The sequence below is a fragment of the Nelumbo lutea genome, chromosome 8 (genome assembly GCF_056320005.1).
Source record: "Nelumbo lutea isolate HS-2025 chromosome 8, American lotus-T2T, whole genome shotgun sequence".
NCBI classification, from domain to species: domain Eukaryota; kingdom Viridiplantae; phylum Streptophyta; class Magnoliopsida; order Proteales; family Nelumbonaceae; genus Nelumbo; species Nelumbo lutea.
Genome location: NC_142691.1, coordinates 55177868 through 55195321, shown reverse-complemented (window position 1 = coordinate 55195321; position 17454 = coordinate 55177868). Strand labels below are relative to the sequence as shown.

General features: G+C 39.2%; 1 protein-coding gene across 1 annotated transcript in view; it reads left to right on the top strand.

Moving 5' to 3' along the window:
* Positions 1-17454, top strand: part of EMB2444 (RNA-binding (RRM/RBD/RNP motifs) family protein) — a 63201-nt gene that overhangs the window by 27062 nt on the left and 18685 nt on the right. Inside the window, exon 6 of the mRNA XM_088957809.1 lies at positions 14241-14329. Coding sequence (XP_088813935.1) covers positions 14241-14329 — 89 coding nt within the window. The remainder of the gene's footprint in view (positions 1-14240; positions 14330-17454) is intronic.

Below are 17454 nucleotides of genomic sequence, written 5' to 3'. Positions count from 1 at the left end.
AGTCCTGAAAAACACATCGGTCAGGGAAGAAGGTTATTGAGCAGTTCATATGCTTGGTAATAGTACTGACTGAAAGAAGGTTAGTATCAAGCTTAGGCACATGCAAAACAGATGATAGGGACAGTATCTGAAAGCTTGATGTCACCCTTCCCAAAAATAGGAACCAGGGAGCCATCAACAATAGATACCTTATTTCTACCAGAAGACAAATGGTAAGTAGTAAACAGTGAAGGCAAGCTAGTCATGTGATCAGATGCACCTGAGTCTATTACCCAACATGGCTCAGTAGTACCTGGAGCTGAGGCATGATAGGCTGAAGCTCGAGTACCTGAATGGGCGAAGGCAGATGTGACAGGGGCTGATGGAGGCTGTGGTGGCTGAGCTGAATTTCCAACCTCCTTTTCTAGCTGTATTAGGGCAGCCCGAACTGCAGCTAAGGTCTCCAAAGATGTTCCTTTTGTGCCAGATGAGGATGCTGAATCAGTGTTCATGGCTACATGAGCAGTGCCCTTCTTGTTTCTTAACTTCGCAGGAACCAAGTGAGGATGTAGTTTCCAACATGTCTCTTTTGTATGTTTGGGCTTCTTACAATGTTCACATACTACATCCTTCTTGTCTTCCTTCCTCCTGTCCTTCTCTGAATCACCCCCTAATTTGGGTGTAGCCGCTACAAAGGCTGATACGGGTTGCATCATAACCTTCCTTCTGGTTTCTTCACTGTGTACAAATGAGTAGGCCTGAGAGAGAGTCACACTGTCTCTAGTCAAAATCTGCTGCCTCACAATATCATATTCTGGGTTCAGTCCCGCCAGGAACTCACACACTCTGTTTGTCTCAATGTGCTTTCTATGGATCTGAGCATCTTTGGGACTCTCTCACTCAAGAGTCTCTAAGTGATCAATCTCATGCCACAGGGACTTCAAGGTAGAGAAGTAGACTGATACTGGTTTCTCTCCTTGTTTAAGGGTGTTCACTTCACATTTCAATTCATATGCTCTGGCAACATTAAGGGGTTGGGAGTAAGTTTCTTTCATAACATTCCATATCTGCTTGGCTGTTTTTGCCCACAAATAGTTCCGGCTAATATGAGGCTGCATAGAATTACACAGCCATGTCATAACCAAGTAGTTTTCTTGCATCCACTTGGTATATGTCGGGTCTCTCTTGGAAGGTTCTTTCATATCTCCCAAGAGGTACCTTAATTACCTCTTCCACCAATAGCCATCATGGCTGATTGGGCCCATTCCAAATAGTTTGATCCATCAAACTTTACGGTCAAAATCTGACCACCCATCTCAGAAACACCACCATAACTGATGTTCCCAAAACTGCCTTATGCCTGAATCTTAGACTCCATTTCTGTCAAGTCTCAAAAACAGTACTTGAGTCACCAATCACAATCAAAACAGTATAGGCCTGATCTGTATTGTCAGTATATGTGCACAAAACCGAAATAATTCTGATCTGAAACCACTAGCCAACACAGCAGTAGCTGTCCGTAGATCTCTAACCCCCTTAGAACTCTGAGAACAACTTTAAAACAAAACTGATATGCTAGGGAAAGTTAGGGTTTTAATCAGTCCTGAAAGGAAGCAATTCAGTCGCACAGTCCAAACTGTATAAATGAGCTTGTAGTAATAAGAAACCCTAGAATCTGATCGGACCTACCAATCAACTTAAGAGTAGCTCTAGGTAGATCACAGGGTTCAGTCAGCCACTAGGGCTTGCCGCAGATCACTTTCAAACCCTAGAGTAGAGAGAACACAATTCGGTTCAGGGTTTGCTGTAAAACCCTAGGAAATCGAAGAGAGAGAGCTAGAATGGTTTGGCCTTCCCCTCAAGATAGGTCCAACCTATCTTCTCTGAAAGAACTTTTGTTAAAAAGTAACAACTTACAAGGAAAAATAGTTTGCTGCCTTCTAGGGTTACCTGAACCCTAGTCTTCTCTGATCCTTCCTGACCACCAACACTCTGCAACCCTAGCAAGTTTCCAACAGCTGCTAGTACCTCTGGCGATCTCCAAGAATCAGTCTGCGAACTCCTCCTCTTCAGCTTTCAGTCCTAGGAGATTCTCATGTGGTCGGTTGGTATTAGACTCACATGAAAAACCATAACTTGGCTCTGATACCATGTAGGTTGTCAAGACTGCTATTCAGTCTTGATCACTAAGAGATTTCAGGTTCGATGAGAAGAGAATGTGAAGAAGATGTAGAGGAAAGAGTGGTGGAAGAGCAATAGAGCACTGAATTTTAGGAGAAGAACAGAATGTCAATATTCTTCCGCCGCCACTTTAAGTTAATATTATATAGGTTATGCTAGTTACATGAAAGGACATATCAGCCCTTGGTGTTTACATCATAACTGCTAATAAATAACAAACAATATAAAACTGAAACTAGAGATAACAGAACAAAAAAATGACCACAGTTGTGACTAGCTACATTCTACCCTACGGACAGAGTGGGACCACAGCTGTAGGGCCCACATCACTGTTTTCTACATTGAATTTTCTTTTCTTCTTTTTCTTCTGTAAATATGCTGATTTTCTATACTTTAACATGAAGTTTATTCTTTTCTTATGAAAATTATGGATATTTAACTACCCTAGGATACATGTTTTTACTTAAAAAAATCCATCGCCTAGGTGACTAGGCGACAAGGAGCCCCTCTGTCGCCTAGCATCGCCTTGGCGCCTTGAAAACTATGCTTCTTTCTTCTATTGTATTGGATAGGGATGTGGAGTTTATGGGGCACTTTTGGTAGACTTTATGGAGAAAGTTGGGTACAAAGCTAACCTACTCTAGCACATGTCACCCACAAACAGATGGGCAAACGTAAGTGGTAAATAGAAGTATTGGAAACATGTTGACGTGTCTTGTGGGCAACCATATAAAGACTATGGATACTGTTATACCCCAAATTGAGTTTACCTACAACAATTCTGTAAATAGATCTATCAAAATGACACCTTTTGAAGCAACTTATGGGCACAAGCCGTAAGATATTTTAAGCCTTGTTCCCTTACTAAATGAAGCAAGGGTGTAGAGTTGTAAATTGGGTCGTGCTTCCCTCCCGGGATAGGTTGGGGGGTTGGCCCAGCACGACCCACGGCCTGTGTGGGCCTGTGCCATGCCGTGCCAGGCCACTGGCCTAGGCTAAGCGGGTTGTAGGCCTTGCTATGGGCCTGGGCCAAACCGGGCCAGATTGTTTTCTTTTTTTGTTTTTTTCGACATTTTGATTTTTTTGAAAATTTTTTTGTTAAGTCAAACTAAAATACTTAACTTTCCTTTGGGAACAATTGAACATATTGAAAAAAATAAAAATTCTAACAAAGAAATGAAAAAAATACTTAACAAAGTACAAAATGCCAAATTGACAACAAATTGGAAAAATAGGAATTTTATTTCATTGAAATTTGAAACTTGAACAATATAATGGTAAAAAATACTTAAAAATGGAATAAAATATAAAAAATATAATACAATTACAAATTGAAAATTAAATAATTACATTTTTGAGAAAGTAACAAATAATTTAAATAAACTTGAATAACAAAATTTACAATAATTTTAAAAAATGTACAAAATTATTGAGTATACAAAAAACTTGTCTTCATTTTTCTTTAAGTTCCACCTCTATCTCCATCTTCATCTGGATCATCTATTTCAGATGAATCATCAAGTGTAGTGTCATGCCCTCCTTTGTCTTGTAATCTATCCTCAACATCTAGCGAATGTTTGAAGCAGATGCACATCTTCAGATTTTCATCATTCATGCAACTTCTCTTGTCATCCAACACCCTAGATCATGTGCCATGGTGACAAGGACTGAATGATTTTTTTCATGTCCACTCCACCAGGCTAAAGTATCAAAATTATTCATTTCTTCCGAGTTGAAGGAAGCACTTAAACTAGAAAAATTTGCTTGTAAATAAAAATTAAGTTCAGTAAATGAACTTGTTGGTAAGGTGGCAACGAATTTCTGCTTCATACTTATTAAAGACCAAACTCTTTCTTTTGCACTACTAGAACTAGTTGTTTCGGAAGTGGAAGTTGCACTTGCACAAGTTGTAGATTTTTTATTCCCTACCATGTTAGATTCATATAAATTATATATTTCAAATAATAAACTATTAACTTTTTCTTTTTGATTTCCAATTTCAATATTCATATTTTCACAATATGATTCAAGTAAAATATTTTCATCATCTTTTCTAATCCTGGATCCAATATTGTAGCTAAACAATAAAGAGGAGAAATGTTTTCCCAATATCTTTTAAATTTATTTTCCACTACTTCAACAATACTTTTAAATTATGGGGTTTTTCTATATTTTGTAGAACATTCACTAATCATGAATAGTTGATTAACTAAAAGACAACTAGTTGGGTAATAAACGCTCGAAAATTCGTTAGTTGCATCATAAAAATTGTGTAAAAAAAGCTCTTATACAAATGGCCATTCCCAATCTTCATCAAGTATAATGTCATGTGGCATTTTTAAATTATAAAAATTTTATAGGGAATATAACTTTCTAACATAAAATAGGTAGAATTCCATCTATGTTGAGCATCTAACACAAAATGTTTTAGATTTTAAACCATAATTATGAAATAAATATTTAAACTCTCTTTTCTTTCTCTAGAACATTTAATACAATTTCTAATTTTAGAAATATTATGAGAAATAATATTTAAAGCATCTGGATTACATAAAGTTAAGACATGACATGCACATCTAATATGAAATAATTTACCTTTAAAATAAGGTATTAATATATTTATTACTGAATCATTATTGTTGGCATTATCAAAACTAATAGAAAAAAGTTTATTGTCAATTCCATAAGCATGTAAAGTATTTAAAAATACTTGCAACTATAGTTGGGCCAATATGTGGCCATTCAAGCCTAATAAAACTTAAAATTTTATAAAAGCCAGATTTCATTAATAAATTGACTGATAAGTGATAACACAAATATAACTTATATTAAATTTAGGGGTCCAAATATCTGAAGTAATTCTACAATTAAGATTTGATAAAATAGAAATCTATTTTAACTCTAGAATTAAAATAGAATTAAGATTTGAATAAAAAATTTTCAAAGCATTTGCTCTAATAGTATTTGTGGAAACTTTTTTAAATTGAGGATTTACAAAATTACGTAAAATTTTTTCAAGCTTACTATCGTCAGCTAATAAAAATGGTTGTTCAACATGTACTATATATTTTGCCAATTCTTGCCTCTTTTATTTTTTGTGAATAGTTAAAAAGTACCAAACTCCCCTCCCCCTCCCCCCCTTCTTCTTCTTCTTCTTCTTCTTCTTCTTCTTTTTGTTTCTCATGGGTGAGCAGATGTCTACCCAAGTGGCTAGTACCACCCTTACTACAATAGCTAAAGTAACTCCTATATTTTTGGCAAACGACCTTTTTTCCCTCTCCTCAACCTCTATATTAAATAGTTTCCAAACTGGGCTAGTCAATTTAGTCCCTTCTTTTTCCTACCCAGTAGCAGTAGCAGTACTAGGGTGGGAACTTCGGCAATTTCAGTAGTGTCCATATCAATGCTAACTCTATCATGTTGCGATTGAATATCGTTGGCATTGAACATGCTGGGGAATTGGTTTCGTGAGGAGCCAACCATTTTTCTAATTCTAAAAAAATTAAAATTAATTTAATTGCACTCACTCGGATTGCCGGTTCAGAATCTCGACTTGATCTCAACGGTTGAAGCCTCCAAGCCTACCAAATTACTAACTTGAGATACTTGAGCAAGTCTTCTTGTTGAAACTTGAAAAAAGTTGAGACTTGAGAATTGGAGAGTAGAGAGAGATTATATTGGGAGTATGAGGGCTTGCGAGAGTATGATAAGAGAATTGCTGAATTGGTGTGGTGAGAATGGTGGGGAATTGGGCTAGTTTTAGGAATTAAAAAATAATTTAATTTCTCAAAATACCCAAAAAACTCTGTTTTTTAGTTGTTGGGAGGGGTATTTTGGTCATTTTAAAGTCATTTATCACTTTTCCCAAAATGCCCCCCAAAGTAGCTGTTATAACTTTGGGGGCACTGTTTGCCATTTTTTCTCCCCCCAAAGCCAAAATACATAAACCCCCCCCCTTATATAGCTGTTTATAGTTGTTGGGGGGTATTTTTGTAAACCCCCCAACAAGCTGAAACTAGCTGCGGAGGGGAGGGTCCCCAATGACGAGTTTCTTGGGCGGGCCGTGCCGGCATGTGGGTTTCGGGCGGCATGGTGTTGTGCCATCCCGTGCACTTGAAACCCTTGGCCCAACACAACCCACACGATCGTGCCGTGCTGGTGCAAAATCATGCTGTGCTGGTGCGAAATCGTGCTAAGCCGTGGGTGACACGACCCAATTTACAACTCTACAAGGGTGAGTGCAGAAGGTGAGGATTTTGATCATATCAAGCACATCCATGAGGAGGTCCGGGCAGCAATAAAAGTTAATGAAGCAAATCAACATAGAGGCACAAGGAATTTTGTGATGGTGATGAAGTATTTCTCCATTTGAGTAAGGAAAGGTTCCCTATGGGAACATACTATAAGTTGAATTGAAGAAAGTTTGGGATTTGTAAGGTTTTGAAGAAAATCAGTTCCAATGCATACATTATTGAGTTGTTGGAAGCGTTTCAAATCAATGCTATCTTTAATGCTGCTGACTTGTATCCGTTTGAGGGATTTGATGGAAAAGTGCAGCCACCAGAAACCATGTTTCAGCCGCTCCCAAAGAAGCTATTGGAAGTGATGCAAGATGTTTTAGATGTGAAGAGGTTCGGTCTAGAAGGGGAAATACCTATCAACAATTCTTAGTGAAATGGTTGGGGAAATTAGCTATTGGGATACTTGGATCATAGAAGAAGAGTTGCAGAAGTTGGATCTAGCTACATATGTTGAGTGCATGAAGGTTTTCTCACCAGAGTCGAGTTTCCAACCCAGGGAGGTTGATGTAGGAGCATGTGGGTCCCACATGTAGCCCTGCTAGCAGTGGGTTCCTAGGGAGTCATGTTAGTTATGCTTTCTTATTTTCTTGAGTAATGTAACTTATATGGACTTTATAGTTGCTTGTTAATGACCTAGTTTCACTTTAGCAAAAACCTCCTCCCTATTTTAAAAAAAATGACAAAAACCTCCCTACCGTCAATAATCATGATGGAAAACGTTAAACTGATGATCAAATCTTTCTAAATACCTATTTTACCCTTTTACAGATCAATCTGCATCTGTTTTTATTAAAATACGCCTATCGACATGTTGTCATCTTTCCCTTTCCTGTCGTTGTCCACCATGGCCATGGATGTCTGCTGAGACAGGGAACTGGAGATCAAGTCCACAGCAGAGTAGGCTGGGCCGTGGTATTTGACGGCTAGGACTTCAGTGCTGATGATTTCGACGGACAACACTGCGATGGGTGAGAAGAGACCGAATGGAGTTGAGGAGGAACCGAATTACGTTCTGGTCTTTGGCATCTCGTTCGTTGTCCCTGCTGTCATTGTCTTTAGCGTTTTGGTTGGAAGCGTTAGGATTGGCAGTACTGTTGCTACACTGCTAGTGGTAGTAGCGGGGGTCCATAAGCTCTTGCTCTCTCCTAGGACCAAATCGCCCCAATCCACCATGGTCATCGTTTGTGTTTCTGAGTTGAAGTCGACCCCTCCCAACCCCACATTTCTGACCCACCACCGATTTGCCAGGGCTGCTTCTTGGGAGAAACCCTTATTATTTGGTAGAGAAAAATGCAAACTGAGAAGGAAAAAGGTGATAAATAACAGACCCTCTTTAGCTTTCCCTTCATTATGTTGTTGATTGAATATATTGCACCAAGTGTCTCTCCGCCTTTGTCGTGGACTGAGACTGACCGGGAGATACCTAACTGAGAAGATGGAGAGTCCTCTTTGATCCTTTTTTCTTGTTTTTTTTTCTTTTTTCTTTTTTCTTTTTTACTTTTTCTGGTTGTTGGACATGAAAATGGGAGATTTTGATGATGAAGAAAACCCAACCTAGAAGATAAAAGTCCAAAACTTTATTTGTTGTCTGTCAACCAAAGCTAGTCGTCGAACTGCTTCCAACAATCACACTACCCACCAGCAAATTATGATGGTGAAGGAATCTAAAGTTATGCTACCCACATGGGTTTTCTTCTCCTTTACTTCTGCATGAAACCCTAATAAATAGATTTGCAGTTAAAGGCTGATACATAAGATCCTGAAATAATATAAGGAGCAAGCTCCAGCTCCTAAAAACCAGAGAATGTAACTATCTCACATCATACTTTTTGAAATCATAGAAACCGAAGAAGGTTAGCTTGTACTTCATCCACCCTCAAGTGAAAGTGTGAAAACCCCACTGTTGTATCTGCTTCAAGGATGATATCTCTGTGATCTCTCTCCCTCCCTCTCTCTCTCTCTCTCGTGTTTGGAATGTATAATATGTAGTTACAACTTTTGCTGCTGCGGGTATGTTTGAAGCTGAGATAGTTCTCGCCTGAGCTCTTGAGCACCGATAATGCGTCGCAAATGGTGACAGAGATCAAGAGAGACCTCAGCGCCGGATTTCCAAGGCAGAGGTCGGGACTCCTAATGTTAGATAATATGTCGATAGGCACATGTCGATGGGAAATGGAAATATGGCAATATGTTGACAGGCCTATTTTAATAAAAACTTATGCAAATTAATTTGCAAAAGGGTAAAATAGGTATTTGGAAAGATTTGATCATTGGTTTAACGTTTTCCGTCATGATTATTGACGGAAGGGAGGTTTTTGTCAAAATTTTTAAAAATAGTGGGGAGGTTTTTGCTGAAGTGAAGCTATAGGGGAGGTTTTTATGATTGTCAGAAAGTTCAGGGGATGTTTTTTGTATTTTACCCTTATTTTTAAGTTAAGTCATGTGACTGTTATGTGAGTCACTTAACTGGGGGTATTTTTGTCAAACTGTGTGTTAGGGCGTCACTTTTCTTGGAGGCAGTTATATAAGCCTCAAATAATGTTTGTAGAAGGATCTTTTTATTGTTTTGAAACCCTAAAGACTTATACTATCCACTGAATAGATGATTTCATCCCTAGAAGTGGGGTGTTCTTCGTTCAAGCTTCAACTACACTGTCTTACCTCAAGATTTTAACACTTTTGCTGTTTTCTACTGGTTTTATATTTTTGCTGCATCACTAGGCCCAGCCCTAACATTTGGGCCTAAAGCTCGAGCTCGAGCTCGAGGTAAAGCCCGACAATCCAACCCTAAAATTCAAGCTACCCAAGGGCTAGGTCTGAGCCCAACTCAAAAGATTAAAAAACCCAAGTTTTTGGGCTTGGGCCCAGCTTGTGGATTGAAAATCCAACTGTAATGTAGGTCATGCCATGCTGGCATGACACGGATTGTAGGCAGCCCGGATGCCATCCGTATTGCGCCTTGGGCCTTAGTGTGCTGTGCTTGGGTAGCACGTCCCCCTCCTAGGTCAGGCCTGACATGGCCCGTGCCTTGGTTCCTAGCTGTGTTGGGCCAGGCCTGAGGAACTTGGCCATGGCATGCTGGGCCCATGCCATGCCTACTTTATTTCTTTTCCAAGCTTCTAGTTCCATCCAAGTTTTAGGTTTCTAGGATTCCAGTGCAGTTTTCCACTTTTCCTAAACTAAGAAAAATTAGAAAGCAGAAAACTAACATGAATGATAGAGTTGATCATTTCAAATTTAATGTGTACAAAAAACATTAAAAAAAATAATACAATGGAGACATGGAGTTGATCATTCATTCATTTAGGGCTTTCAAGCTGCTGAACTGTCCTTTTCCCTGGTGAGATACCATGTGTATATACAAATGGCTAGTACCACCACTGTTGTGGCAGCCTGAAATCATGTTTGCATTTTTTTGCAAATTGCTCATTTTCCCTTTCTAGGGATTTCCACAATCTCAAACATAGTCCAGACTTCGCTCCTTTTATTACTGTTACTAGAGCAGGACCTGATATTATTGGATTAGGCTTCATCAACAAAAGGAAAAGGATTTTGGGAAGAGCCGGCCATTGTAGAGAGTAGAGAGTAATAGAGTATGAGAGTATGTAATGTAGGAGAGTATGACTGTATGACTATCTATATGAGAGCTGTTACTAGAGCAGGACCTGATATTATTGGATTAGGCTTTATCAACAAAAGGAAAAGGATTTTGGGAAGAGCCGGCCATTGTAGAGAGTAGAGAGTAATAGAGTATGAGAGTAAGTAATGTAGGAGAGTATGACTGTATGACTATATGAGAGCTGTTGTGGTGAGAATAAGGAAGGGTAGGGGTATTTATAGAAATTGGGGGGATTAATTTGACCAAAATACCTTCCCAAACTAGCTGTTTATGATTGTCTGGAGGGATATTTTGGTCATTTTTAGGGGTTATATTGTTATTTGGCTTAAATACTCCCTAAACTAGCTGTTATATAACTGTTAGGGGGCATTTAAGTAATTTTTGGCCTCCCCATGATCCAAAATACAAAAATACCCCCTTAGTGGCGATTTATAGCTGTTGGGGAGTATTTTAGTCAAAATAGCCCCCCCAAAAAAGCAAATATAGCCTATGGACCCCTCCAATGGCTATATTCGTTTGCGAGCCACACACATGCCATGCCTTGCCTATGGGCCATTTCGGGCTGTAGTTTTTGACTGAGCTGTGCTTTGGACATCTGATTCGCTCTGCATCCTAGGTCCGACATGATACAACACTGTACTGCAGTGGCTGTGCCGTGCTAGGCACGGCCCTGTCATGTTGGGCCATGCTAGGCATGGCCCCTGTCATGTTGGGCTGTGCTGGCCCACCACTGGCCTGGCCACATTACAGCTCTAAATCCAAGCCCATCTTGAGTAAAATTGTGGGCTGGGTTGGGCCTGCCCAAGTTGCACCCCTATTTTTTGGTATTACATAATATACTTTATGGGGGGATTAGAGGGGTACAAGATGGAGAAGGGTGCATGTGAGGTCCACTGACCATACCATAGAGAGCCTGCAATTATGTGAGTTTGATCCGTGCCTCCATATTCAGAGGGACATTAAGGGACCATCTCAACTATTGGGTCATTGAGAACTCCATTCAAATTAAGGGCCTCTGTTGAATGGTATTTCATTCTTTAATTACTAATTGTTAGGCATCAATGGAAAAGAAAAAACAAAAAAACTAATACTTGATAGGCCCTTCAAAACAGGAAACCAACTATTACCCTTTCTTCCCATGGATGTATTTTTTTGTAAGAATGCTTGTGAAACCACTAAATTTTCTAATTTCCTGCCTTTTTATTTGGAAACTTTTCTTCTTTCTTTTTGGAGTTAAGTGGATGTGTCTCGCTGACGTTAACAAACTTTTCATGCTCTCATTCTTTGTCTTCTTGGGAAATGAGGGAAGATCATGTTGAGGTCTTTGAGAATGGTTACTATTTGGTTGTTTTGGAAAGAAATGCAATTTGATCTTCAAAGGCAAAGTTCATGTAAGAGCTGTACCACATATCTTTTTTTTTTTTTTTTTTGATCAATAACACTTTCATTAAATAATCAATAGAAGATTTACAAGAGGAAGACAAACACACTTATCTTCCAAGAGCAACAAAGAACCTCAAGAAAAGGAAAAAAAGAAAAAAACACTAAAGTTACAGCTTAGCCCAAAACAGTGAATCCCTTTCTGCCCCTTGTTTAGCTAAACCGTCAGCTAGGGAATTAGCCGATCTTTTAACCCAACATGTCTTGACTTCCATCTCCTGCACCAGCCATTTGAATTTCCTCCTCTCATTGTTGTACTTCCATAAGCCATTGTGATCTTTACTCAGCCACCCTATCACCACCTCTGAATCCCCTTCAATTATGAGTTTCCCGATGTTCAACTCCTTAGCTTTCCAGACTCCTTCCATAACTGCAAAGATCTCAGCTCTAAGGGAGTCACCCACTCCAATTGGGCCTGAGAAAATGGCAGAAATGATCCCATTTTCATCCCTAAAAACACCCCCAAAATCCGATTGTCCCGGATTTCCCCTACTACACCCATCAAAGTTTAATTTCAAGAATCCACCAGGTGGAGGGGTCCAAGCCACACACATTACTGACTTGGTCTGTGTGCGATTTGCAATTTCACCCCACTTCCTCAACATGTCATCCACAGTGTAATCTATGAATAGCTCCAAAGATTTCAGCCACTGTACCACCCTAATATGTATGAAAGCCCTCAGATCTGCTGCTCCTCTCTCAGCTTCTGAGAATATCCTGGAGTTTCTTTCTTCCCAAAATGTCCAACATGCTGCAGCCCTTAGTCCTCTCCACATAGTCCTTCCCCTTTTTGTCCGCCACCTGAAAAAAGAAGGGGAAAAAAGGCCCTGCAAGTCTGATGGAGGATTCCAGCTACATCCAAATAGGGAGAAAGCCCAATCCCAACATATCATGTGGAGGTCTCTGAGTGTAAGTCAATGATTAGGGTGTGGTCTGTAGGGTTCTGGAATCTGAAGGTGATAATGGGAGAATTTGTTCTGCAATGGTGGGAAGAGTGTAGTTAGGGTTTCCTGCAATGCCCAGTGGAAAGTAGCATTGAATTTTTTTTCATCTAATATATAAAAAGATAGTATTGACACTCGGAACATTAAGGTGTTGAAATTAGGTATTTCTTGGAAGAATCTATGGAGAATATGGACACAGGGAGATCAAAGCTTAGGGAAACAGGCGCAGGGTCACAGCAGTTGTGTGTTTCTCTCCAGATTATTAATGAGGCAGGATATTTATAGGCCAGAGCTTGTCTTGTTGTAACATCTGGAAACTTCTTAACATTTTAGGAAACCTTGGGTCGGAGAAAGTTCTGGACTTTTTTAGGCAGTTTATTGTGCTTGCCTTTTGGATCTCATGGGAGGTGGGGGACCACTTGATACAAGAATATTCTCTGTCAAGAGTCTGTTGATTAGTTACTCCAAGTTAGTACAGCCAGCAACACATGTGGGCCGTGGGGTTTAGTACCACACTTGATGTATTTCTTAAGCACACAAGTTGCCTTTGCTATATGTCACCTGTGTGCAGACTTACGCACGGGATTGCTAATAAGGAATTGCTTTGTGCGAAAATAGTTTCTATGCACACACCGGTTAATTGCTTTGCATGGACTGGCATTCATAAAGTTTGCTTCATAAACCTTCATGGCTTATAATGATTGATGTGAAGAGTTATAGTGTCTGTGTTGGCTGCTTTGTGCACATATTGTGATGGTGTATGGCATTAGGCTTGCCTATGGTCTTAAACTGAGAGTAGTTACTCTTTGGTTGATTTGGGAAGAAACAAAATACAAAGATCGTCAAAGATGAGCCTCATACAAAAGCTTTGAGTCTTTGACAATGGAGACTGTTGCAGTAAGGGCAGCACATTGACATGGTGCCTTTGAAAATTTCAAGTGCTTTAGCACCAATGAAATTTGGCTTTGTTGTTTAGAAAACCTATGGTTCTTTGCTGATCAAAAAAAAAAAAAAAAGGAAAACCTATGGACTTTGGTTTCCTCTTCTTGTTCAGATCCAGAAGTGAACCACATTAGGCCCAACTTTGATGGCTGTAGTTTGGGGAACCTTGATTGTTTTGCGATGAGTAGAGCATTTAGAACCCAGAGATGTGAAACTTTGATTGTTTGCTCAGGCTCAATTGGGTGGCAACATTAATACAGGTTGACATGTATTCCTTGCTTCAGGGCTTGATATTAGCCATTACTAAGGAATTTCCAGATTTGGAAGTTGAAAGAGATTCTCGATGAATGAATGGATGAGGAAAGGGTTGTTTATTCCTTGGATTCATCTCCATGCTATTAGAGGCCCGATCTTGACATTCAGGTTCAACTCCTCATTCAGTTGGGTCAAGATGATCAGAAAATTCTCTATCTGAGTTCTTGGCTACAGAAGGGGTTAATATGGATGAGTTAAAATGTACGCTTGCCCAAAGGATTTTGTAATCTTGTTTGCATTGGACACTTGCTTTTTGGGAGTTTCTGGTTTCTCTTGGCCTAGAAGCTGATTCATCTTCTATTTTTCTGGTCTTTATATCACATTCAATAAAGGCATATTCATCTGTTACTGATCAAAAAGAAAAATTATTTTCTCAAATACTATAGGCTAACTGTAAGAAAATGAACAAAGATTTTCTTTTTCTATCTAGTCTCCATGTTCAACTATTGAAGGTACTTTTGAGTATTTGTTTTCTGTCTATTACAAGGTTGAAATATTTCCTTATGTATTGTGTTTCAGTTAATGTCTATGTCCCAAAAGATAGAGTGACAAATCTCCATCAGGGGTATGGGTTTGTGGAGTTCCGTGGTGAGGAGGATGCAGATTATGTGAGTATTTCTTTCAATTGCATGCTTTGTTATCTTTGTTCTGCATTACATTGTGTATTTGGAAACATAGTTGTCAAGGCATCTAGGCAAATCTGGGCAAAAGTGGGGCACCTAACCACCTAAGCAATTCGTAGTTAATAAGAATTTTATAAAATAAAAAAACTAAAATTTGTTTAGTGGCCTAGTTTAGTTTACCATTCAGTGTGCATATTAATTGAAAAAATTAGCAATTCAAAGAACATTAAATTTGCTCTGAAAACATGACAAATCATTATGTGTAAGACAATATTATTTCAAATATATTAATTTCAACATTTTCAAGAATAATCTTTGATTTTATGCATTATGTATACTGTTGTGTTACTTGTCTAACTGGTTGTAGTTTGCTTTGTTTGGGGTGGGCTCAGTTGTTTGAGCCTGCCTTTCTTCATATCTGTTTTCTTTTCTAATAAGACTACCTTACCTTTAAAAAATAACTAGTATTTAATAGAGCAATTTTTTATCAAATTAGTAACTAAAGAAGGCTATAGTTTTATGTGATAAATATTTAAAATGAAGGAAAAAAAGAACATGAGTTTAGCTTCTCTCTTTATTTAATGTAAGATAGACAATAAAAAAAAAGAAACCTTTTTATGCTTTTATTCTTTCCTTTGTTTATCTCTTCTAAATAGAAAAGAAAAAAAAAAAAAAGAAAAGAGCCACCCCTTCTGGTTTGTTCACTTGTGCTTCTTTCTCTGATACTCTTTCCCCTCCTACTCCCTTTTCTCAGGCATTTCTATTGAAGGAGATTTGGAGTAAACCCGTGCCCCCCAAAACAAGGGCTTTTAATTGGGGGGTGTATCACCAAAAGATAAACACTTGTGTGATGCTGCAAAAAAGAGGACACTTTTGGTGTTTACCCCCCTCCCTGTTTGCTCCTTGTGCTTACAAGTGGAGAATCCATCTATTTGTCTCCTGTTAGTTTGTGGCAAGGTTCAAAATTTTGATACGTATTGGGCCATATTGGTGGCTTCGTGATATGCCCCTATAGTGTGTATTTTGGGTCAGACCCTGGTTTAGGGGTTAGACGGGCCTTAAACTGTCCCCTCTGAACCAGATTGAAAAAAAAAAAACTAGAAAAAAAGGGACAAGTGAGCCTCGATACAAGCCATACGCCCCTATCGGCGTATTGGCATGTATCAATATTTTGAACCTTGGTTTGTGGCTGGTATTTGGGAGTGGGTCTTAGATCTTTTTGGGTTTAGGTGGGGTGGATCTGATGATCTTGATTCTTGAAGCCCTCTTTAGAGGCTCCTTTTGTTCTTTTTTTTTTTTGATCAATGAAAGATAATTTTATTAATTTAAAAATGGATTACAAGTACTTTCCAGAGTAATAGAGTATAGAAAGTCCCCAGAGGCCAGAATACAAGGATCATCTATCCTCTATTTTAATACGTTCAGCTACAGTTTTAACCAAAAAAAGAGAAGGCCTATCAACTCCCTGTTTTGCCAGAGTTTCTGCTAGTCCATTTGCTGTCCTTGGTCTATAGTTCAATCTCCCTGAATGCAAATCTGTACTTCTATGTGCTGAGCTCACTTGCTTAGCCCAAGAAATGACTAACAGTGAGTCCCCTTCTACTTCCAATTCTCTAGCTTCTAAATGCACTGCTAATTTCAAACCTTGTAAGAGTGCCATTGTCTCTTCCTGAACCGAGTCTCTATACCCAATTGGTCCTGAGAATAAAGCCACAATCTCTCCAAGATGATTTCTGAAAACTCCCCCTATTCCAGCCCTCCTTGGGTTTCCGAAGGAGCTGCCATCAAAGTTCAACTTCAATTTATTTGGCTCTAGCGGTTTCCAACCCACCTTGGTTCTTTCTTTATGCATTTCCATTTGTACCACCTCCTTCCATTTTCTTATTATATCATTTGTTGAAACATCTTTGAAGATGTCTAATGTCTTTACTAGGGGTGGCAATTTTTAACCCACCCGCTGAACCCACCCAACCCCCCCATTTAAATGGGTTGGGTTGGGTTGTGGATAACCATTGGGTTAACCATTATAGACATAAGTATTAATTCCTTAGCCTGTTTTTTCATTTTCTTCATTTGAATTAAATAATTTATAATTAATGCGTTAATTTTCTATTAATAATTGATTAAATTTAGTTTTGTCTTGAATCAATACACTGCACCCAACATAAATCCAAATCAATTTGACTTGAGTCTGGACCAGTTCAACTCGGTCTGACTCAATCCAGCATATACTGATCTGGGTTGACCCAAATCCGAAATAGACCTTGGGCGGAATGGTTCGGTGCCGCTTACTCTATCCGATTTGGGCTGTCCGGTCCAATCAATATTCACACACTCTAACCCGACCCGGTACAAGTTGATCTGGGTCGACCCAAATCTGAAACGGTTTTGGGGTGGGATTATTCGGCCTCCACGTGCTTTGCCCGAACTGGACCATCCATCCGACCAATATCCACACGACCCGACCCGATTTAGCTGCATTGACCTAGTTCGGGTCAGCCAGTCTGGTCTCGATCCTGTGCACAAACATGATATGGTTTAGTCCAAGTCAATCCACCATTGACTGAACCGGTCTGGTCCGGTCCGATTCGATCGGATTGATCCAGATCTAAACGGTTCAACCACCCTTGAACCTAAGTGGTTTAAGTTGGTCTGACAGGTTTGAACCTAAGTGGTTCGGTCAAACCCAGAATCCGAACATAGTCAAATGGCTTCGCCACTTGTGTAAAAACAACATGCATGTAATGTGATTTGAACCTTCACCACTTATGTAAATAATAACTACAATAACCACCAAGCTACAACCAACTTATTTGTTAAGAGAGAGTTTGTTTTTTAAGTCCATAAATATAAGATTAATGGGTTTGGGCGGGTTGGATTGGGTTAAAGCGGGTTTGGGTTGAACCCAACCCATTTAATTTTATATAACTGGGTCATTAATGGGTTAGCGGGTTAGATGGGTTGGGGTGAAACTCAACACAAACCAAACCCAACCCAACCTGCCTAATTGCCACCCCTAGTCTTTACCCCGTGTACAGATCTGACTTTTATAGTTTCAATTACCTCCTCTTTAAATATGCTCTTCTCAGGGGAAATACTTTGATTTCTTT